We start from the raw sequence: 25,402 nt of genomic DNA, 5'->3' as shown, positions 1-25,402 counted from the left end.
TATCATTAATAGAGAGAAAGAAGGAAAAGAAACACATTGTTAGACCAAGACAGGAAGTAACATAACCAGATAATATCATAGTTGATATTTATTGAGGTTCTGCTTGTCTGAATATTGGCTTGTCAGAAACGATGGGCTACTTATTTATTCTAAGCCCTGTTAGCTGTAAATTCTAGTGACTTGGATTATTTCAAGATTAGCTTTTTTCATGAATATATTAGCTCTCATTTGATGTGTTATGTTTACATTCAACTTTTTCAAAGAAATGATAATTTAGAACTTTTCAGTCATAAGATAATTTACCTAAATCCCTGTTCATACTAGCTCACCATGCCTTCTCCTATGCCTGAGTACCTGAATGTGCACTACATTGGGGAGTCTGCCTCCAGACTGCTGTTCTTATCAATGCACTGGGCACTTTCGATTCCTTCTTTCCAGGCGCTAGGGTGAGTGTTTTGAAATCTTGACTATAAATGTGATTTTGTAGCACAAATGTACATTAAACAAAACTTTTACTTTGGGAAGATTTGCATTAAAGGATAAAACAGTATAACATAGCTTCAAGTTGGGTCATTCATATGACAAATCATGGCAGCTAACTAGTATTTTCTTTGTATTTATGTGGAAGAGTATCCATATTTTGTAGTTTGACTAAGTTAAGAATTTGGATGGAACAGAATCAGTAGAATTGATAGATTATGGCTAGCATTTGTAACAGGCCTTTCATTGGCTCATAGATAGAGAGACTGTAAGACTGCCCTAGGTTCTTGTTTTTCTCTCATCACTACTATTTCAGTGTTCATCCCAGGTATGTTACTAAAGAGCTGAATTTTGCCTACAGTGGTTATGTTAAAAGTATAATTGTTTTCCAATCATGCGGTTCAAAGAAAAAAAAGAAAATGTAAACCCCCATAGTACCACTACAGTGACTTAGAGGGTTAGTCTTACCACTCAAGAGTACATCTGAAGCTGGGCATGGTAACTAACACCTGTAATCCCAGCATTTTGGGGGGTCAAGGCAGGAGGATGGCTTGAGGCCAGGAGTTTAAGACCAGCTTGGGCAACAGAGCGAGAAACAAAATGTTTTAATTAGCTGGGCATGGCGATGCACACTGGTAGTTCCAGCTACTCTAGAGGCTAAGGGGGGGCCAATCACTTGAGCCCAGAAGTTCGAGGCTGAAGTAAGCCATTATCACATGGCTTACTGCACTCCAGCATGGGACGAAGCTAGACCCTGTCTCTTAAAAAGAAAAAAAAAGAGTATATCTATTCTGTTCTGAAGAAATCAGATGAGATAGAAAATGGCCTACTGTAAGAAACTCAAGCTTTACCTAAAGTTTGCCAAATTTATTTAAATTGTTTTAAAATAACTGGTGTGTTTAAAGGCAAAACAATGGAAAAAGTTAAGCCCATAGTTAGAAAGTTTTTCTTCAAAGTTAGAAAGTTTTTATTCAACTCCTAGGACCCTACTCACCAATATGATTTTGTAAACAATTCGCTTTCACATCCTGTATACCTGTTCTTCTGTTTACCAAGTGGGAATAATAATTGCCCACCCCTTATCCTTAGAAACTATTTTGAATATAACAAACATGTGAACATGATTGTAAAAGGCATACAGAGAATTGAATAAAGGTATATTTAACATTATAATTTGGTTTATTAATCAGCATTATACTATGCATTAAATCATGCTCAAGATATTATAGTTACATAGGCTAAAAGCTTGATTTAGAATGGTTAACCTTTAAAATGATGGTCAGTCCTTTTTTAACATTCAACTTTCAGAATTTCTCTAGTTTTGTGGGGGTGTTTTTGTTTAAGAGATGAGTTCTTCCTCTGTCATTGAGACTGATCTGGAACTCCTGGGCTCAAGTGATCCTCCTGCTTTAGCCTCCCATACAGGCGTGCACCACCTCGCCCAATGTTCAGTGTGTTTGTTTGTAGAAAAAAGGTAATGTAAATTTGCATATTGGCAGTTGATTTTTTTATTTAGTTGGGAGTCTTTTTTTCTGCTTTGTAATTACTGAAATGATCAATAGTATCAAGTATAGTGAGGATACAGAAAACCAAGTACACACTACCGAGGGTGAGGTAATCTGGAGAACAATTAGTCTATTATCTACCAAAATTTTTAAAATAAGTACTTATACTGGAGTGCAGTAGCATGATCTTGGCTCACTGCAATCTCCACCTCTCAGGTTCAAGCAATTCTTATGCCTCAGCCTCCTGAGTAGCTGGGACTACAGTTGTGCACCACCAAGCCCAGCTAATTTTTGTATTTTTAGTAGAGATAGGATTTCGCCATGTTGGCCAGGCAGGTCTCAAACTTCTGACCTCAAGTGATCTGCTCACTTCGGCCTCCCAAAGTGCTGGTGTTATAGGTGTGAACCACTGTGCCTGGCCAGCAATTGATTAATTTTAAAATATTAAGTGTAGTTCACTCATCTTGTAACTCACATTCATATGTCTAAAAAGTAACCTGGTGACATTTTTCATAATAAGCTATCAGTTATAATAAAACAACAAAAGGGAGGAATTTTGGGGAGTGGTTTGAACTCGTTGAATTATTTACACCACCATTGATCTTAAGTACTTCTATTAAATTGAGTATAATTATCCTATGGAAATAACGCAGATGTTGAAGAAACCAAAAATAAGGCTTCAGGAAGTGTCTGTTTATGAAATAAGTCATTTTTATAGTGGTAGCCACATTTTCCTGTGATCTGTATTGAGAATCAGTTTCAATGTAACAACCACAAGATTCTTTGTAATTAGAATAACTTGATCTAGCAATCAAGGCCATTATGCAAACTCTTATTTTTTATCCCCGTCTAGATGATTCATAGATCTTATTTATGTGTTGACTTAATCATATGGATATAATGATGGAAAAATTCTGTTATATGGAAATAAAAGCTATTCTAAAAGTAGAAACTGGCATTAGGTTGCATTTTTATCTAAAAATATAAAAGTTGGTGACAAAATTATAATTTTACAGAGAGAAACAGATAAGCAACATTAATCATTTTCCGAAATCAAGATTGTTTTGATCACTTACTTTAATTCAAGGCAACAGTAACTTAAATAATTTTACTCAACAGTGCATGGTTAGCAGCTTTGTATTTTACAAGGCTTCTGTATTTTACAAAGGTATTGATTTTCTGTTTTAAGATTTGTAGTTTCAGTACTTAGAGTAATTCAGTTGTGGTTTTAAGTTTACCCTGCAAAATTTAGGTTAAGTGAATAGTGGTAGATTCCACTGCGGGGTAGTGGAGAGTACTTGTCATGATTTGCCTGGAGTAAGTATGGCAGCAGTCATCTCTACCTAGATCCTTACAATATAACCAAAAGCTCCAAGCCACCACCATTTACCACAGGCAACTTTATTTATTGAATAATGTAATCAGTAGCCTTCCATTAAATGCTAAGCCAGAAAGCTGAATCTTTTACCACTGAAAGATAATGTAATGTTTCCTGTAACTTTGTGGTTTTGAAACCTGTAATTTTTTGGGTTCATTGCAGTATCACTGATACTTTTCCCTAAGGACTGGTGCCTTCAGTATTACCAGATATAAGTGGCTCAAAAGTTATATTCCTTTATGAAAGTAAATAGTATAAACAATTATATAACCTCTAATTGTGAGTCCTATATACATATTTTAATGAATATTAACAATGTAGGCCAGGCGCAGTGGCTCATACCTATTATCTCAGCACTTCGGGAGGCCAAAGCAGGCAGATCACTTGAGGCCAGGAATTCAAGACCAGCCTGGCCAACGTGGCAAAACCCTGTCTCTACTAAAAACTCAAAAATTAGCCAGGCATGGTGGCAGCCGCCTGTAATCCCAGCTATGTGGGAGGCTGAGGCAGGAGAATCACTTGAATCCAGGAGATGGAGGTTGTAGTGAGCTGAGATCATGCCACTGCACTCCAGCCTGGGTGACAGAGGGAGACTCCACCTCAAAAAAAAAAAACAAAAAAGTAAACCCACAATATAGTGTAGTAGTTAGAGAAAAATACCTGTACCTATTTGTAAAAGAAATTAACATATTTAGTGTTTTGCAAGTTAATGCTTTTTTAAAAACTAGAGATGGAGGTCTCACTATGTAGTCCAGGCTGACCTCGAACCCCTTGCCTCAAGCGATTCTCCCAACTCAGCTTCCCAAAGTACTGGGATTACAGGCATGAACCATCATATCCGGCCTTTTTTTTTTTTTCTTCTAGATGCCTTAGTGATAAACTTAACTACAGTCTCTACTCAGCTCTTTTTGCTTCTTAAAGGAAAGATGTTTTGAACATAAAGTACAACACTCATTTATTTTCCTAACAGGAAAAACTGGTAGCAAACATGCCCTTAACATCCCAAAATATTAACGTTAAATGGAGGAGTCTCTACTGAGAAATTTGACTTTTGCATTTTACTTGCTAAATTGTGTAAGGAGGTAAAAGGAGCAAAAAGATTCAAATTCTGTTTTTATGCATCTGCTGGCTTTTGTGTCTTTGGACCAAGTAACCTAAATGAGGCTTAGTGTCTGTAAATTAGGAGCAGAAATGCTTGATTATGAACTACATCACATAGGTGAGATAATGAATGTAAATGTATCTAAGCCATTGCCTACTGCTAAGTAGATAATAAAAGGTAATTTTTCTTCATTCCTTAAAGACCATCTTTTTAGAGTAGGCTTGCTGTTTTTCTTTCCTAACATAATTGAACTTTTTTAAAAAAAATTTATTTTTATTATTATTATTTTATTTTTTATTATTTATTTTTATTTTTAAAATTTATTTTTTATGTTTTTTTTTTTTTTTTTTTTTTTTTTTGAGATGGAGTCTCACTCTGTCCCCCAGGCTGGAGTGCAGTGGCCTGATCTTAGCTCACTGCAAGCTCTGCCTCTCAGGTTCACACCATTCTCCTGCCTCAGCCTCCCGAGTAGCTGGGACTGCAGGAGCCCGCCACCACGCCCAGCTAATTTTTTGTATTTTTAGTAGAGACAGGGTTTCACCATGTTTGCCAGGATGGTCTCGATCTCTTGACCTCATGATCCACCCACCTCGGCCTCCCAGAGTGCTGGGATTACAGGCGTGAGCCACCGTGCCTGGCCTCCTAATTGAACTTTTTAAAAACATAACTAGCTATACCATCAGGATTTTTGGTTTGGGGTTTGGATAAATGTAAATAGATATCTTTCTGTAGTTGGTTTCTACAGTCCTTTCACTTTTCTTTTAGAAACACAATAATCTGGTAGGTTATTTCTCATCTGCCACTTGTGTCTTTTTTCCTTAGTAATAATTTTGGTATTCTTATCCTTTGCACTTATACTCCTTTTTTTCTGAGCTTCTCCAACAATGCCAAGGTATTTTCTTATTACAAGATGCATAGCATAAGCCAGCTCTGATTTTTCTCCATTTATTTTTCCTTTCCTGTGTGTACTAGTAAACTACTTTGGTTAGCTGTTTCCTCCTTAAAACTTTAGAATCAGTTAAAAGTGAAACTGAATTTACTCTTAACTTCCGTCATGTTAGTTTTTAACTTTTTTTTTTAATGTTTAAAGTAATAATTGAAGTATAGGATTATAAAGTAAAACCTCACTCATCAGAGGTAACTAACCCCACTATTAACGGTTTGGTGTCCTACTAGAATTTTTCCATGAGATATTTATTAGACAATTAAATACATACACATATTTACACATCCTATTCTTTGCCTTGCTTTTTACACTCATAGACTTCTTCCTATGTTAGTACATGTAAATTTACCCCATTTGTTCTCATGGCTTCTATTATAGTATTCCAGTTTATACACTTATTCATTCCTTATTAGTAGACATTTGGATTGTTGCCAGTTTTGTTATTATATCCAGTACTACAATGTGCATTTTGTGGCATTGTATATGTATTTTTGCCCACTTTTGTTAGTATAGTCATGTTAGTATAGGCATGCGTTGCTCATTTAACGATGGCTATGTAATCTGAGAAATGCATCATTAGGCAGTTTTGTCATTGTGAACATCATAGCGTGTACTTACACAAACCTACTACACATCTAGGCTATATGCTATAGCCTAGTGCTCCTAGGCTACAAACCTAGGACAAACCTGCATAGTGTGTTACTGTTCTCAATACCATACGCAGTTGTAACACAATAGTAAATATTTGTGTATCTAAATATAGAGAAGTTTCCATAAAAATATGGTATTTTATTGTATATGTGGTACATTGTTGAAATTAAAATGTGCTATGCATGACTGTATTTCTATAAAATAGTTTCTTAGAGGTGAAATTGCTGGGTCGAGAAGGTGTACATTTTAACTTTTGATGGGTACTTCCAAATTGTTCTCTGAAAAGATGTTGATCCAGTTTATGCTCACGTCAGCAGTGTATGAGGATCAGTGCTTATTTCCTCACCTCTTCCTCAATTCTGGATTTTATCCATCTTTAATGAAAATACTATCCTTTATTTTTCTCTCCTTTGATTTTGTTTAAGATCGATATTTTTAACCCTTTTCTATATGAAGATTATAAAATACTGGTTTTCTTTGCATTTAAACTTTACTTGTAAATGATAGGCAGTGTCTCATGGCAAGTGATCCTTCTCAGATACTGAATGGAAAAGAGATCAGCCTGAAATTAAAATGTCGTATTAATAATTCTCAGAAAAAAACTTGCTGTGACTAAGTCGACAGTATTAGCATTTGTTTCAAGTATGTTCAATTATTTAATAAAATGTAATGTCATAAAGAAGGCTGTGATTCTTAACAAATGATTTCTGTTAAACACACTGATTATCCTAATTTTAAAGCTTTATTAAGGAGAAAAATAAAGAAGTACCATTCATTAGGTTGGACATGTTTCCTATCAGAATGTTCTTACCAACTTAAATCTCTCCAGAGATTTAAGGAAAGAAATCTTATAGCTTCATCATCTTATTTATAATAAAGTCTGTAGGTTTGGTTTAAAGATTGTTTAATTGTAAAAGGCCTATGCCCACAGCTCTTCTCTGTCTTTTCAAAGTTCTCACTTCTGCCTGTTCTGTACTCCCTAAGATCAGAAATCATTTGCAGAATTCTTTCTGTGTACCATGTACTGCACTGGTCGCTGAGATCTAGAAATGCACAGGGAGTCTCGGCCTTCAGTGAGGATGCGTGTATGCATGACACTGAAGGGGGAATGATTATGTTGAGAGAGGAATAATGTTCCTTCTAGAAAGTGAACGCTGAGCTGTATTTTAAGGGATCAGTAAGTATTAGCCAGGAAAACAAGACTAGGAAGGGACCTTCCAAGACAATAGGATAGCATTTAGTAATTCACTCAACAGTTTTTATTGAATACCTATTGTATGCTTGTTCTCACCTTAGCACATTTGCTCTTGTTCTCCCTGGGATACTATTCCCCTAGATCTTTCTGGTTTTTGGTTTTTTTGTTTAACTCTACCATCTTTCTCCACTCAAATGTCACCACCTCAGAAATGCCTTCTCTAACCACCTTACCTGAACCTTCCCATTTTCTAATATACATACTTTATAGTAATGCAGAATTTTTATTACCTAAAATTAATGTATATTATTCATATATATGTATATTATTTATATAAAATATTTGAAATTATATATTTGTTATTTCCCCTCTTTTTCATGAAGGCAAACTTCATCTCTTAATTGCTATTTCTCTAGTACCTGGCATATACTTTCTCAAATTTTTTTTTGTTTTTGAGACAGGGTCTTCCTGTGCCAGGTTAGAGACTGGAGTGCAGTGTCTCTTCACAGATGCAATCATGGCGTGCTACCCCTTCAAACTTCTGGCCTCAAGCAGTCCTCCCACCTCAACCCTCCTGAGTAGCTGGGACTACAGGCATGTGCCACAGCACCCAGCTAATTCTCTCTCTTTTTTTTTTTTTTTTTGAGATAGGGTCTCACTCTGTCACCCAAGCTAGAGTGCAGTGGTGTGATCACAGCTCACCAAAGCCTCGACTTCCCCAGGCTTAGGTGATCCTCCCACCTCAGCCTGTGTGAGTAGCTGGTACTACAGGTGTGCACGTCCACACCCAGCTAATTTATGTATTTTTTATAGAGATAGGGTTTCGCCATGTTGCCCAGGCTGGTCTGCAACTCCTGGGCTTAAGTGATGCATCTGCCTCAGCCTCCCAAAGTGCTGGGATTACAGGTGTGAGCTACCGCACCCAGCCCCAGCTAATTCTTACATTTCACCTCTTAATAACTCTGAGCAAGATATAGGACGTATAGTGTCTCTGCATTTTATATCATTAGACAACCTGAAACCTGGAAAGTTTATTTGCCTAATTTCAAATGGATAAGTAGGTTTAAACCATGGTGCTTTGACTCCTGTTTAATACTTTTTCTACTCTCTTATGCTGCTGAGATAACTTACTTAGAAATTCAGGAAAGAACTTTTGACCTTTCTAATCTCTCGTTATTCATAGTAAAATCCTGGATATCTCATTTATAGGGATTCTATTACCTCATCTGAAACATACAGTGAACCATTTTTCTCCTAAAATTGATTGCTTGCCTACTATAAAATAATTCTAGAGGCTGGGAGCAGTGGCTCATGCCTGTAATCCCAGCACTTTGGGAGGCCAAGGCAGGCAGATCACCTGAGGTCAGGAGTTCAAGACCAGCCTGGTCAATGTGGCAAAACCCTGTCTCTACTAAAAATACAAAAAATAGCCGCATGTGGTGGTGCACACCTGTAATCCCAGCTACTGGGGAGGCTGAGGGAGGAGAATCGCTTGAACCCAAGGAGGCAGAGGTTGCAGTGAGTGGAGATCACGCCATTGCACTCCAGCCTGGGCGACAGAGCAAGACTCTGTCTCAAAACAGTAAAATAATTTGAATTGCCCTTTCTTTTAAAAGGTATTTACCTCTATCCAAAGCAAAATTTTTTTTAATATATGCTTTTGCTTTTTTTTAAGAACAATCTTTATTCCATTTCTATGAAATGTGAAGTTAAAGCCCCAACTCTTTTAGTTTGAAATATTACTTGCAATTGTTCTTATAAACTGGCTGATTGATGAGCTACTATTTAAATGTCTAAGCATTCCTCATTTCTCATTTTGTTATCAGCTATACAAAACACAGACTTGATCAAATCTTTCTAGAGTAATTTTAGTTTAGTAATATGTTATTTTTAAATATTTGGACTAGCTGTAAGGTTTATAAAACTTGTTTAATAATATCTGATTTGTGCTTTTATTACTGTTTTTAATAGGCAAGAAAACAGCATATCACTGGTGAAAGCTTACTGGAATGAACTTTTTACTCTTGGTCTTGCCCAGTGCTGGCAAGTGATGAATGTAGCAACTATATTAGCAACATTTGTCAATTGTCTTCACAATAGTCTTCAACAAGGTAAAAAGCACCTTTCTTACTACCTTTTCCAGGATGTAGAAGGAGGCATGAATTTCATTAAATGTTATGACTAAAGATAGTTAATTATTATTATATTCGTGTTTTAGGTACCATTGCTCTTCTTTAGATAATTTTTACAATTTTATAAATTTACCAATATTCTAAAAATGTTTTTTAAATGGAGTGCAACAAAATTGAAAACAGTATGCTTAAGTCTGACAGGCTATTTCTGACCAAGTCTTGTGAATTTTTGTGCAACTATCAAAGAATCCAGGGTGAGCTTATGTACAGGTGGTCAAATATTTTAAAACATATACTACTCAGCAATTTTTAAGCAACCTTTCTTTATTATAGCCCTTTGAATCCTAAGATAGGTTGATTTTATATCAATTCATCAGGGTGTATTCTCTCACCTAAATAGTTCTGAAGAGTCAGGGAACAATCCTTTTTATTCTGTTTTTCCGTTCCTAGATGCCAAGGTATTTGCAGCCCTCATTCATTTCACGAGACAAGCAATCACTTCATAAGTGCTTAACTATAGAATGGCTTATGACTACCCGAAACAGTGCCTTATCAACAAATGGGGATTTGAGCTCAGGAATAATTTATAAATTGGTGACTACCTTTTAGTTCCTTAGCATATTCTATCATTGTTTTGTACAATTTTTAAATCATTTGCTTCCTCCTTATATTTAAAAGCAGAGGGGTAATCACCTTAAAATGTCATCAAAAATAGATCTGCTAGAAGGCAGCATCACATTCCCATCTTACTTATGGACTCCTACCCCTGGTTCATGTCTTATATGCCTGTAATGGTTATAAAGCCTATCTTCAGGAAAGCTATGGTTGACTAATTACTAATGGATGGGTTTTAAACATGTCCCTCTAAAATAAAGTCTTTATTGTAAAACTTTATTCTGCTTCAGTTTTTTCCTTCTTAACAGTGTTTTTACTAAATATTTGTTTTTATTATAGTAGTCTTGGTAGTGAAGCATGTAGATGGTTTTGCTCATTTTTTCCCAACCAACATAAACTTAAATAAAATCCTATTACCAAACTTTGAGTCTTATGTACTTTTAGTTGTCTAGTGTTTCAAATGGTTATCTTTATATCCTATCTTCTCAAAGGTATATCTTGAAAGCAAACATTTCAGCCAGGTGGGGTGGTTCACACCTGTAATTCCAGCACTTTGGGAGGCTGAGGTGAGACTGCTTGAGCCTAGGAGTTCGAGACTAGCCTGGACAACATTGTGGTACCCCACCTCTACAGAAATTTTTTAAAAATTAGCTGGCCATGGTGGTGCATGCCTGTAGTCTCAGCTACTTAGGAATCTGAGGCAGACGATTACTTGAGCCCAGGAATTTGAGGTTACAGTGAGCTATGACTGCACCACTATACCCTAGCCTGGACAACAGAGTGAGACCCATTTCTTTAAAAAAAAAAACAAAGGGCGGCGGTGGGTGGGCGCGGTAGCTCACAAACCTGTAATCCCAACACTTTGGGAGGTCTAAGAGGGTGGATCACGAGGACAGGAGTTCAAGACCAGCCTGGCAAACATGGTGAAACTCCGTCTCTACTAAAAATACAAAAAAAAATTAGCCGGGTGTGGTGGCAGGTGCCTGTAATCCCAGCTACTCAGGAGGCTGAGGCAGAGAACTGCTCGAACCCAGGAGGTGGAGGTTGCAGTGAGCCGAGATCACGCCACTGCACTCCAGCCTGGGCAACAGAGCCAGACTCCATCTCAAAAAAAAGAAAAAAAAAAGGAACCATTACATTTACGTTTAGAGTTTTTTTTTTTCGTTTTGGGTTTTTTTTTTTTTTTTTTTTTGTAACAAGCCAAGTAGCATAAACATTCAAATAATCCATTTTTTATATATAGTTTTTTCCCCAAAAGCAATTACCATGAGAAAATAATTCATTTTTTAAAAGTACTTTTACAACATCAAAATAATTGAGATGAAATATAAACCTGGCTGGGCACAGTGGCTCACACTTTGGTAGGCTGAGGCAGGCAGATCACTTGAGGTCAGGGGTTCAAGACCAGCCTGGCCAACATGGTGAAACCCCATCTCTACTAAAAATACAAAATATAGCCATTCATGGTGGAGCGCATCTGTAGTCCCAGCTACTCGGGAGGCTGAGGTGGGAGAATTGCTTGAACCCAGGAGGCAGGGTTGCAGTGAGTTGAGATCGCACCACTGCATTCCAGCCTTGGGCGACAGAGCAAGGCCCTGTCTCAAAAAAAAAAAATAAATACAAACTTTTCTACTTAAAATGTTTATACAGATTATACTAACAGCTTGTTGTTCTTGAATGAACAATATCTTAAGATGATTAGTTTTAGCCATAATTGCAGAAATACTGAATTTTAAACATTTCTACATTGGTTATACTCAAAGCTTGAAATTCATGAGAAGAAGGCCAGGCACAGTGGCTCACGCCGTAATCCCTACACTTTGGGAGGCACAGGTGGGCTAATCACTTGAGCCCAGGAGTTCAAGACCAGCCTGGGCAACATAGTGAAACCCCGTCTCTACAAAAAATACAAAAATTAGCTGGGCGTGGTGGCATGCGCCTCTAGTCCCAGCTACTTGGGAGGCTGAGGCAGGAGAACTGCTTGCGTCCAGGAAGCAGAGGTTGCAGTGAGCCAAGATCGCCCCACTGCACTGCAGCCTGGGCGACAGGAGTAAAACCCTGTCTCAAAAAAAATTTAAGAATTAAAAAACTTTTCAAAATTCCTGAGAGGGAAATATATTGGATGAAAGTAGTTGTTCATTTTAGACAAAAACTAGATTTGTTTTTGTCAAAAAACAATTAAAAATTTTGTTTATTTTTAATTAAAGATAAAATGTCAACAGAAAGAAGAAAATTATTGATGGAGCACATCTTCAAACTACAGGAGTTTTGCAACAGCATGGTTAAACTCTGCATTGATGGATATGAATATGCCTACCTGAAGGCAATAGTACTCTTCAGTCCAGGTATATAAACATTTACTTTTTATTCAAAATAAAATGTTTCACGATGTGGAGAAATAGAAGCCCTCATATGTTGCAAGTGGGAATGTAAAATGGTGCAGTTGCCTTGGAAAAGAGTTGAGTAGTTCTTCAAAAGGTTAAACATGGAGTTATCAAATGACTCAGCAGCTTCACTCTTGTCAGCCCAAGAGAAATGAAAAATATATATCTATGCAAGAATGTGTATATGAATAGTCATAGCAGCATTATTCATAATAGTCAAAAAGTGGAGACAACCCAAATGTCAGTCAACAGATGAACAAATAAATGTAATATATACATACAATGGAATATCGTTCAGCCATAAAAGGAAGGAAATTCTAACACATACTACAACACAGATGAACCTTTAAAATGTTCTGCTAAATGAAAGAAGCCAGTCATATTGTTTGATTTCATTTATATAAAATATGCAAAATAGGCAAACCTGTATAGACATAAAACAATTAAGTGGTTGCCAGGGACTAAGGAGAAGGAAGAAATGGGAAGTGACTGCTAATGGGTGGAGTTTTTTTTTTGGAGTGACAAAAATGTTCCAAAATTAGATTGTGGTGATGGTTGTACAACTCTGAATTGAACTGTATACTTACTTTTTTTTTTAGACTGAGTCTCGCTCTGTTGCCCAGGCTGGAGTGCAGTGGTGCGATCCCAGTTCGTTGCAACCTCTGCCTCCTGTGTTCAAGCGATTCTCCTGCCTCAGCCTCCCCAGTAGCTGGGATTACAGGCATGCACCATCACACCCAGCTCATTTTTGTATTTTTAGTAGAGACGGGTTTCACTACGTTGGCCATGCTGGTGTTGAACTCCTGACCTAAGGTGATCTGCCTGCCTCGGCCTCCCAAAGTGCTGGGATTACAGGAGTGAGCCACCGCGCCCAGCCTGAATTGTATACTTGAAATTGGTGAATTTTAAGGATGTTAGATATTTATGTGGGTATGAAAAGGGAGGTTGAGAAGTCAGTGAAATAATATGATAGACTTTGGCAGGGCTCAGTAGCTCATGCCTGTGATCCTCATATTTTGGGAGGCTGAGGATTGGTCAGGAGTTTGAGACTAGCCTGGGCAACATAATGAGACCTCTTCTCTGCAAAAATCAAAATAGAAAAAATTAGCTGGATGTGCTGGTGCGCACCTGTAGTCTCAGCTACTTGGGAGGCTCAGGTTGGAGGATCACTTCAGCCTGAGAGTTTGAGGCTGCAGTGAGATCTAATCACGCCACTGCATTCTAGCCTGGGTGACAGAGGGAGACCCTGTCTTAAAAATAAATGAAAATGTAAAAAATATTATAGACCTTTATTTCTTTTGTCACATCAACATTTGAATTCTTAGGTGTATTTTTTTAGCCATTACTAAATGGCAGAATGAGAGATGACTATTGCTATGTTGATGGGCTACATTTCCAAACATCTTATATGAGTTACCAACAAATAAAAAAACTGGTTTCTTGTTTTCCTGCCAGTTTACAGTTTTCACAGATGGTAAAATGATGGTAAGCTCTCAATGGTCAATTTCTGAATAAGAGAAATTGACTGTTCTCTTAGGTTCTGTATTTTTCATTCTGATATATGTTTCTGTTCTTGTGCATCATAATAAGATTATCTGAGGAAACCTGTTTCTTTCTGTCAGTGATACCAGTAAGAACATGAAAGCTTGTACTATTTCTTCTAACGTTTCTTATGAGTTAGTAACGTATGTCTCTATTCTTAGCACAATTTGTCACTTTCATTTTCCTTAGGTGAAAATTGAAAGGACAAAAATTTGAAGTTTAAATTCTAATGTAATTTTATTTTACTATTTTTAGGATTTTCCATTTATTACTTTTTAAAATTTTCATCCATGAGAACAGAGCTTTCCATAGTCAACATTTCTTAAGCTATGCATAATTTTTATGAATTTTTTAGTATTTCTGTTTTTGTGTAATGTTATAGTGACCATTGAAATGCTTATATAGATTTTTTCATATTTCTGTTATTTTCTGATAGAGATTATATTTATAGTTTCATAATTTCTTACATACCTTTTTACCTAAAAATAATAGAATTTTTGACTTATAAAAATAGGGCACAGAATATAATCTGCAAATATTTCATGGATTTAAAATGCCTTTTGTTTTTTGTTTTTTGTTTTTTGAGACAGAGTCTCGCTCTGTTGCCCAGGCTGGAGTACAGTGGCACGGTCTCAGCCCACCACAACCTCTGCCTGCCTCCCAGTTTCAAGCGATTCTCCTGCCTCAGCCTCCCAAGTAGCTGGGATTACAGGTGCCTACCACCACACCCGGCTAAGTTTTTGTATTTTTAGTAGAGACAGGGTTTCACACCATGTTGGCCGGGCTGGTCTTGAACTCCTGACCTTGTGAGCCACCACACCCAGTCTTAAAATGTCTTTTTAGGCTGAGTCATTTACCTTTTGCTCCTGTTAAAGGCAAAGTTATCAAATGCCTTCCTACTACTTTTGGAATGGCGAGAAAGCTGTTTATAGTTGTTAGCATACGTATATGAGATAAAAAATTTTAAATATGTAAAATATAGTGCTTGGTATATAGTAGGTGGGGTCAATCAATATTTGTGGAATGAATGAGCCACACTTTTTTTTTTTTTTTTAAAGACAGAATTTTGCTCTTTTTGCCCAGGCTGGAGTGCAATGGCGCTGTCTCGGCTCACCGCAACCTCCGCCTCCCAGGTTTAAGCAATTCTCCTGCCTCAGCCTGCCGAGTAGCTGGGATTATAGGCGTGCGCCACTATGCCTGGCTAATTTTGTATTTTTAGTAGAGACAGGGTTTCTCCATGTTGGTCTCGAGCTCCCGACCTCAGGTGATCTCCCCACCTCAGCCTCCCAAAGTGCTGAGATTACAAACGTGAGCCACTTCGCCCGGCCTGAGCCACACATTTTATGATGGGGCTTCTGTTTTGACTAACTATTCTTTCTGTCTCTTCATATTCACTCTGTCTTAAATGAACATTCAGAACTAGGGTACCAATGTTTTCTTTAATGTTTCAGATCATCCAGGCCTAGAAAACATGGAACAGATAGAGAAATTTCAGGAAAAGGCTTATGTGGAATTCCAAGATTATATAACCAAAACATATCCAGATGACACCTACAGGTATCTACAGTTAAATTCCATATAATTAAAATAATTGAAAAACCTTTTGTGGATCTGTTATCTCATTGTTTCTACTCTCAGAATAATTAAATGTTTTAGGCAACCTTAACTTTGAAATAGTAATGCTATAAAAAGCAGTATTGCATTGTTGCAAGTACGTTACATAAAATATTTCATCCATTTCTTACATTTTTATATAAGAGGAGACTTCAGCACAGAGAGGTTAGCTTTGCTCAGGGTCACACAGTAAATGATAGCACCTGACTGTGAACCCAGGTAGTCTGACTCTAAAGTCCAAACTCTTTTTCTTTGGATAAAATAATGAATTTTGTTAGTAAAAGGAGGATAAAAAATAATCAGAGACCAGCCTGGACAACATGGTGTAAAACCCTGTTTCTACAAAAAATACAAAAATTAGCCCAGCATGGTGGCGCATGCCTGTAGTCCCAGCTATTCAGGAAGCTAAGGTGAGACTGCAATGAGCTATGATTACATCGCTGCACTCCAGTCTGAGTGACAGAGCAAGACCCTGTCTAAAAAATAATAATTAAAAAATTTTTAAAAATCAAATACCATTAGATTAGATTGTTTTATAATTAATTTTGAAACATGGTTTATGAAATTCCCTCCAAGCTATTTCTCACCAATGTTCTTTGAGAAAAGTTCTTTTTTAATGAGAGCCACTTTCTTTAAAGAGGGACATTATAGCCGAGGGGTTAAGCACCTGGTTATAGAGCCAGAGTACCTGGATTTGAATCCTGACTCCAGCTCTTGCTAGCTTCATAACCTTGGGCATGTTTCCTCCTATAATGGAGATAATAATAGTATCTACTTTTTACAATTATTTTAAGGATTAAATCAGTTAATATATGTAAAGTGCTTAGGACTGTGCCTATCATATAGTAAGGGCTATATGTGTGGTTGTTTATAATAAATAAAACATTTTGTTAATTTAGCATACTTCAAACTAGCAAAATAACATTATTACATATAATTTTTTACATATACTAAATAATTTAGATTTATAAGCCAGTCTCATCTCAAATATCAGCCTTATTTTATCTAACTCATTTTCCTATCCTGCTTTCTACCAGTTCTGTAAAAGCTGAATAATTTGATGTGGATGCTGAGTAATTTGAGGAGTAGAGCACACAGCTTCAGGAAGATAATCCTGGGGGCTGCTGTTCTCATTTGGTCTGAAGTGTTAGAGTGCAAGGCCTTAGGACAGAAGGATAAACCCACCACAGTCTTTTTGGAAAGGTTTTGTTGTGATGGTTTTTCAGCATTATCTTTAAGTTTTAAAAGTTACTGTATGCCTCATTATACAAATAAATACAGTATTTAAATTTTTTTCCTTTGTGATTGCAACTTTCTCAGTTTTTTACATTCTTGGTTACTTAAAAATAATACATTATCCTTGGATAATAGTTTTCAACTTATAAGGCACTTTCACACAAGATAGGGTCCTGCCCTAAGGAACCTCACTACTTGGCACAGAAACTGGCAGGGATCATTTCATTCATCCTTACAACAGCACTGTTGTGAGAGACAGTAAGTGGCAAGCACACATTTATATAGGTAGTGGGCAGTTCAATCAAGATTTGAACCCAACGGTCTTGATTCCACATTCCGTGCTCTTCCCAGTAACAGCGACTGTTGCCTATTTCCAGTAGTTTTTTGCAGAGCAAAACCAAGAAAATGCTTTATGTCCTGATAACACAAAACACTGCCATTTTTAAAACCTGAAATGAGTTGCTAAGCCATTCTTTTTCTTTCTTTCTTTTTTTTTTTTTTTTTTTTTTTTTTTTTTGAAGCAGAATATTGCATGTCACCCAGGCTGGAGTGCAGTGGCATGATCTCAGCTCACTGCAACCTCCGCCTCCTAGGTTCAAGCAATTCTTGTGATTCTGTTGCCTCAGCCTCCCAAGTGGCTGGGGTTATAGGCATGTGCTACCATGCCTGGCTAATTATTTTTTGTATTTTTAATAGAGACAAGGTTTCACCATGTTGGCCAGGCTGGTCTCAAACTCCTGACCTAAAGTGATCTGCCCACCTCGGCCTCCAAGAGTGCTGAGATTACAGGCATGAGCCACTGGCACCCAGCCGCCATTCTTAAATGTATAACTTGGCCCGGCACAATGGCTCACACCTATAATCTCAGTACTTTGGGAAGCCAAGGCAGGAGGATTGCTTGAGCCAGGAGTGTGAGACCAGCCTGAGCAACATAGTGAGACCCTGTCTCTACAAAAAATAAACACAATTAGCCAGGTATACTGGCACACTCCTGTAGCCACAGCTACTTGGGAGGCTGAGGCGGGAAGGATCACTTGAGTACAAGGAATTGAGGCTGCAGTGAGATCACACCACTGCACTCCACTTTGGGCAGCAGAACAAGGCCCTCTCTCAAAAAAAAAAAAATAGTATAACTTGATGTGTTTAACAGCTCAGTTCCGTAGTCCTTACAGCCAAGGGGAGGCAGTACAGTGTAGCATTAAGAGCAGTGCTTTCCCCTGTGGAGTCTGTCAGACTGCATTAATACCCAGGTAACTGCCATATGCTCTAAGGCTTGAGAATACTAAAGTTTTGATTTTAACTTTTGAAAATGATATATTTATCAAATTAGGCCACATGCAGAAATTACTCATACTTTTCTACTAAATTTCTTTCTGGTTTACAACCTTGTTCCTCTCCCTTTTTTCTTTCTTGTTTTAGGTTATCCAGACTGCTACTCAGATTGCCAGCTTTAAGACTGATGAATGCTACCATCACTGAAGAATTGTTTTTCAAAGGTCTCATTGGCAACATACGAATTGACAGTGTCATCCCACATATTTTGAAAATGGAGCCTGCAGATTATAATTCTCAAATAATTGGTCACAGCATTTGAAAGCTGCAACTGCAGTGCTGTAAACTTAATTGTTCTTTGCCAGAACACAAGACACCAAATTGAACTCATTGCTTTTGGGGCATCTGGAAATTTTTACTTCAAAAAGTAACCAGAATCCAAGGTATTTTTATTTTAGCTTCCTTAAGAATTTTTGAAGTGACTGGGCCAACAGCAGAAATTAAATGAATTTTTCTTCCTGATTCCTTTAAATGAACATGAAACACTACAAATTTATTCTTGGTGAAGATGATACCTGAAGCTGTCACCTCTTGATTATCTAAACTAAGCTCTCATTCTATTTTATAAAACAAATAAATTAGTCTCTTTTTTCTGAATTGTGTTCTAGTCATATTTAACTTCATTAAGAACTAGTAAAAATACTTAATGGTCAGAAATCCCTAAGGAGGAGTTAGTTCCTTGCATTTTACTCTGCCATAATAATTTTTGTTTGTTTTAATTACCATATCAAAATAAGATCATTTTATGCTTACTGGTATAATGATAATATTAGAATTATAGGAAATAATTGAATATATATTTTTTGTCTTCTGTAAATATCATGGTGTCCCTTAGCGTATGTATACCACTCTCATTGCTGGCAGTGAGACAGGCCATTCATGATCTTAAGATTGACATTTTTAATGTATATATTAGTTACAAGCACTTTATATAGCAGAAAATTGTTTTTGAGAATAAGCTAGTGTTGATATTTTAATATTTTTAGCTTACTGCTCGTGTTTTTGTTTTTGTCTTCATTTATAGAGGTGGGTTTCACTATGTTGCCCAGGCTGGTCTCAAACTCCTGGGCTCAAGTGATCCTGCCTCAGCCTCCCAAAGTACTGGGATTACAGGCACGTGCCACTGTGCCTGGCCTACTGCTATCTTTGAAAGTAATAGAGACTAGCCAGCTGTGGTGGCTCATACCTATAATCCCAGCACTTTGGGAGGCTGAGGCAGGCAGATTGCTTGAGCTCAGGAGTTCGAGACCAGCCTGGGAAATATAGCAAGACCCCGTCTCTGTAAAAAGAAAGAAAGTAATAGAGACTAATTGAGCCCAAAATGTTTCACTATTTCAAAAAAGATATTAAAATTGTTGCTCTGTCATTCCATAAAAAGAATCTGATCTCTCTTCTACTTTTCTGACCTGAGTTAGAGCTTCCCAGCCCTGTCTTGTATGGGTTTTAGCCTATTTCTTTTAGGTCACTAAAACAACTCACCCAATTTGTCAAATAATGGATTTATCATAGCCAATACATGTTCTCAAGGCAAGTTTAAACATTATTTTGAAGCTAATGATAATTTTTTAAAATAAATATTCACTGATGTTTTTCACTGTAAAGCACGGGAGGGCTGCTTTAACAGCAGTGTAAGAATCAGCCTGAAGCCTTGTTACTGCTGCAACAAATGCATGTTAGACTCCTCGGATGTCTTCCACAGTGATTTATTTTTTTAGCAAACCTGATACTGATAACTGTTTCTTTGCTTTGATTTCTTGATGAATTATTTTGGTATGTTTGTTGCTTTTTAAAACAAACATGGATAATGCACTCAAGAGTACATTTTTTGTAAAGATTTTTGCAATAGAAGAAAAGCTGAAGTTTTTGTGGGGATGTGGATTTTATTGCTTACTACTTTTTTCCCTATTTAAAACATGATCTTAGTCAACAATTTTATTTATAATTATCAGCTAAAGAAACTACATTTAGTATAATACTCAAATGGAAAAATCAGTAGTTTATACCTTTATAAATACAATGTAGTAAGCCAAGGAATCAGGGAACTAATCCTTTAAAATTAATGTACTAATGGTTAATTAAGATGTTTCAGGTGTTTTTTCTGATTAAATTTGTTATTATATTTGGAAGAGTTTTTAAAACTATATTAAAATGTGACTTGCATTATAAATTTCTGTGTCTTACAAATATATTTGCAAATATATTCATTTTCCTATTTAATGATTGCTTATCCTTCATTTGTTCCATTGTGGTTTCATCTATAGCAAGTATAGATCTGCTATATTAAGAAAGCTCTAATAAGAACCGTTACTGATATAATAGGTGTTTTGGTTCTCAGGTGGGGTGATTTTAATTAAAGTACTTCCAGCAAGAGAAAAACATGGAGACATTTCTGTGTCCTATATTTTAGGGTTATTTGCAATTCAATTTGAAGACTCCCAGCTAAATACTGCAGATTAGCTTTTGTTTTCTTTCCTGAAATCTCAGTAAAATGTCCATAAAGTATAACTACACGATGACAAATGGAACAGGAGAGAAGAAATTAAAGGACAGAGTAAAGTAAATTTTTGGAAAACAAAATGCAGATAGAGAAAGAATGACTGACTTAGTAGAACCAGAACTAAAGAAGCTTTAACTGAGTGACTACAAAAGGCAATGCAATGAGAAAGAAGCCAGGATACCAGACAAGATGCTTAGTACCTTGAAGGAACCAGTGCTCAGATACAGAAATGATGCTTGAGACATAAAAAAAAAAAGTAGATTGGTTGCAAGTCTGGATACAGAATAATTAGACTATCTTTCCCCAACCCTACTTAAGATGGGTGGAGGCCAGGCGTGGTGGCTCATGCCTATAGTCCCAGCACTGTGGGAGGCCGAGCAAGGCAGATTGCTTGAGTCCAGGAGTTCGAGACTACCTAGGGTAATGTAGTGAAACCTCATCTCTACAAAAAAAAAAAAAAAAAAGCCAGGCATGGTAGTGTGCACCTGTAGTTCCAACTACTTGGGAAGCTGAGGTGGGAGTACAGCTTGAGCCCAGGAGATCGGGGTTGCAGTGAGCTAAAATGCCTCTGTACTCTATCCTGGGCAACAGAGCCAGGCCCTATCTCAAAAAAAAAAAAAAAAAAAAATCAGGTGGCCACTTTCTCTCCTCCCTTTTCAAGCAGGAGGAGGCCAGAGATTAATTCTTTGGAGAAACTGAACTGGAAGAGCATAGGACTTACAGGATACCAGGGATAACAGAAGGTGTGAATAAGATACAGGGTTGAAAATATGGAGGAAGTGAAAATCCAAATTTGGAGGCCGGGAGTGGAGGCTCATGCCTGTAATCCCAGCACTTTGGGAAGCCAAGGTGGGTGGATCACGAGGTCACAAGTTCGAGGCCAGCCTGACCAACATGGTGAAACCCCGCCTCTACTGAAAATACAAAAACTAGCTGGGCATGGTGGCACACGCCTGTAATCCCAGCTAACTAAGGAGGCTGAGGCAGGAGAATTGCTTGAACCCGGGAGGTGGAGGTTGCAGTGAGCTGAGATTGCGTCACTGCAGTCCAGCCTGGGAAACAACAGAGCGAGACTCTGTCTCAAAAAAAAAAAAAAGTCTGCATTTGGTTGGTATGTAGCCTCCCTATCCTTTTCCCAGGATACTGGCAATCAAGTACAGTTTTCTCTGCCAGGTTTTTTTCTTTGGAGAAGCTAAATGGCCCCAGAGAAAAGATCTCCATTTTGGTTATCCCTTAATGATAAAAAATAATAATAATAAAGCCTGTTTGCCACCTTATCACTCTTCAATGAAGCCCTCCAATTACCAAGTCGTGTGTATGTATTCGGTTTCCATTCAGCTCTTTAGTGCCCTATTATTAAATGTGAACTTACAGCCCAGGATAGCCAGATATTTGAGGAAAATCTCTATCCATGAGAGACCAGATATGAGGGGTAGGGAGCAGATACAAAATATAAAGATCAGAAAAACATTCCCCAAATATAATTAATATCTTGAGAGAAACTAGATGTTGTATCCATAAAAGGAGAACAGAATGTTTCTCAAAACAAATTTGAAGCAAAGAATTGCCCCTAGAAATTAAAAATGACAGTCAAGGCAATTCATTAGAAGGACTGGTAGATAAAATTGGGGAATTCACCCTGAAAGTAAAACCAAAAGACAAAGGAATAGGAAACAGGATAGAAATGATAAAATTAGAGAATCAAACAAGATCTTTTTTTTTTTTTTTTTTTGACGGGGGGAGGGGGAGAGTTGAGTCTCGCTCTGTTGCCCAGGCTGGAGTGCAGTGGTGCAATCTCGGCTCACTGCAACCTCCACCTCCCAGGTTCAAGCAATTCTGCCTTAGCTCACCAGTAGCTGGGATTACAGGCACATGCCACCACACCTGGCTAATTTCTTTTTGTTTTTAGTAGAGACAGGATTTCACCATGTTGGCCAGGCTGGTCTTGAACTCCTGACCTCAAGTGATCTGCCCACCTCAGCCTCCCAAAATGCTGGGATTATAGGCGTGAGCCACCATGCCCAGCCAAGGTCTAACATTTTCAATACTAAGTTTAAGAAAGGGAAAATAGAAAAGGAAATTGTTAAATAATGTAAGAAACGTTCCACAAAAGGACACTAGTCTGTAGGTGGAAATGATCCATCATTATAAATTTTAAAGGATATACCATCTCGAAATCACAATATAGTCGAAGAAGACAACTGCTACTTTTAGCAGTATAAAGGAATAGATACTCTGAAGGCCTCTGATCTATTAGCTGAGTTCACCAAATTGGAGATGACTTCCTAAAGAAGGCTAAGGTTGTTTCAGGTCAGTAGTACCCTCTGCGTCCTGGCAGAAGCAAGTGTAAATCTTCTCTGGAGAAAATATTCACAACTGAGATCAGAAGTTGAGAAAGGAAATATTTTTGGCTTCATAGGCCATGCAATGTCTGTTAAAACGACTCAAAAAGTGCTAAAGTAACTATAGACAACATAGATGAGTGGCCATACCTGTGGTCCACTAAAACATACAAAAACAGGCAGTGGACTGGATTTGGCTCTTGGAGTATGGTTTACCAACCCTTAATTTAAAAATCTTGATATTCTCGCAGATTAGGCTCAACCAAATATGAGTACACAAAATTATCAAACTCACAAGGAAATAAGCAATACATAAAGACCCTCAGACAATATTAGATCTTAAAATTGTCACATGCAGAATGTAACTATATAATATGTTTTAGGGAGAAAAAAATGGAATCTAAAAGTAAACAAGAAACAGGAGCAGCAAAAATAACCAAGTAGATTTGAAAAGCCAAGAAACATTTAGAAAAAACTTACTGAACTTAAAAAATTAATGCACGGTGAAAGATGTCTTGAATGCATACATTTAACCCTAAGTTCCTTCTAAAACTGCATTAAACAGCTAAAGGTTTGTGGGTTATATATATATATATTTTTTTAGACACAAAGTCTCACTATGTTGGCCAGGATAGAACTCCTGGGCTCAAGCTATGCTCCCACCTCAGCTTCCTGATTAGCTGGGACTACAGGTGTGAACTGCCACACCTGGTTTGCTTTATGGTTTTTGTTTGTTTTTTAATGCATCTTACAAAGACAAAAAAATGGGACAGAAATAAATGATAACCACAACTTTTTGAAAGCTAAAAATAGATTAGTAGTGATGATCCTAGCAAACCTGAGAAGGACTTTTTATCCTGCAGTGTGGAAAGCTGCGAAGCAATCTGATTTGTATCACAGATCCTCCAAAATGCTCTTGTACTGTGACATCTCTGGAAGGAAGGATGAAGGATTTGTTGAAAGTCTATTTTGGAAGCAAATACACACCCACTAGACTAATAAAATTTTAGTCTGGCAAAACCAAACGTAGAGTACGTGGAGTGAAATATGTGTGTTGGTGGGAGTGTTGATACAATAAATTCGGGAAAGATTTTGCATTAAATAGTAGAGTTGAACATGCATGAAATTATCTTAGAGAAACTCACACGTGTACCAGAGGACATACAAAAAATTCATGTCAGCATTGTAAGAGCAAAAAAGGAAAACTATTCAAATATCCATTGACAGGAGAATGGGTAAGTTAATTGTGGTATAATCACCCAATGGAATACTATGCAACACTAAAAAAGGAATAAACTGTAAACATGGGTGAATCCCCAAAATACAATGTTGTATTTTTTTTTAAGCCCAAAAGTATACAAAACCATAATAACTGGTTTACTGAAAACAGGCAAATATACTGTTGAGAGGTATTTATGTGGGAAAGTTAATTTTGTGAAAGCAAAGGAAATATTAATACTAAATTAGAATACTAGTTACTTCTGAAGGGGTAGGAAGAGGATAAAAACAAAGAATATAAGGGGCTTGAAAAGTATTGACAGAGTTCTAACTATTTGCTTTTAAACAAGCCACCCCAAAACGTAATGGTTTAAAACAATATGTATTGTGTTCCTGAACATGCAACATGGACAGAGCTTGGAAGAGACAGCCTGTCTCTGCTTCTTTCAGCCACAGCTCAAATAGTGAGGTTGAAATCTATGTAGTCATTCACTCACACGTCTGGAAATTGTTAGTGACTATTTGCTGGGACTTCAGGTGGAGCTGAAGCCAGAACACATACCTAGTCTTGTTTCCCTTCCTCACAACCTAGAGGCTAGGTTCCAAGAACAAGGGGTGAGAAGGCCACGTGGGAGCTGTGTTACCATTTCTTGCCTGGCATTAGAATTCATCCAGTGTCAGGCCGGGCACGGGGGCTCACACCTGTAATTCCAGCACTTTGGCCAAGGCGGGCAGATTGCCTGAGCTCAAGAGTTCAAGATCAGACGGCAACATGGCAAAATCCTATCTCTACAAAAAATACAAAAAAAAACCACACACAAAAAAAAAACCCAGGCCTGGTGGCACGTGCCTGTGGTCCCAGCTACTTGGGAGGCTGAGGTGGAAGGATCACTTCAGCCTGGGAAGCGGAGGTTCTGTAAGCCAAGATAGCACCACTGCACTCCAGCCTGGGTGACAGAGCGAGACTCTGTCTCAAAAAAAAAAAAAAGAACAAAAACACTAATTCAGTGTCTTCTGCTGCATTCAACTCATCGAAGAAGTCACAAAGGTCTGTGCTGCTGGAAAAGGAGGGGAAATAGACTCCACCTCCTGATGATGAAGTGGCAAACTTCTGGAAGAGCATATGGAACCAGAAATACCAGAAATATTTCCACCATTTGAGGGAAAAAATATTGCATCTCAGCAGCCTCACTTGGAAACCCAGGTAGAGAAGGCTTACCTGGACAAGACTGG

At 37.5% G+C, this 25,402-nt stretch overlaps 1 protein-coding gene and 1 long non-coding RNA gene across 8 annotated transcripts in view; one reads left to right on the top strand and one right to left on the bottom strand.

Annotated features, from left to right (window-relative positions):
* Positions 1-18,709, top strand: part of NR2C1 (nuclear receptor subfamily 2 group C member 1) — a 51,148-nt gene extending 32,439 nt beyond the window's left edge. For 5 of the 6 annotated variants that reach the window (XM_028829785.2, XM_015152458.3, XM_015152461.3 and 2 more), the window contains 5 exons: positions 325-446; positions 9,229-9,368; positions 12,212-12,349; positions 15,382-15,487; positions 18,200-18,709. In XM_028829785.2, coding sequence (XP_028685618.1) covers positions 325-446; positions 9,229-9,368; positions 12,212-12,349; positions 15,382-15,487; positions 18,200-18,374 — 681 coding nt within the window. In that variant the 3' untranslated portion in view covers positions 18,375-18,709. The remainder of the gene's footprint in view (positions 1-324; positions 447-9,228; positions 9,369-12,211; positions 12,350-15,381; positions 15,488-18,199) is intronic. The other variant, XM_015152462.3, reaches the window with a different exon arrangement.
* Positions 1-25,402, bottom strand: part of LOC144332980 (uncharacterized) — a 58,206-nt gene that overhangs the window by 22,015 nt on the left and 10,789 nt on the right. The gene's annotated exons all lie outside the window — the stretch shown is intronic.

This window comes from Macaca mulatta, chromosome 11, assembly GCF_049350105.2.
Source record: "Macaca mulatta isolate MMU2019108-1 chromosome 11, T2T-MMU8v2.0, whole genome shotgun sequence".
Classification (NCBI taxonomy): Eukaryota; Metazoa; Chordata; class Mammalia; order Primates; family Cercopithecidae; genus Macaca; species Macaca mulatta.
The sequence above is the reverse complement of the archived record's forward strand: the minus strand, read 5'-3'. Positions and strand labels throughout refer to the sequence as shown.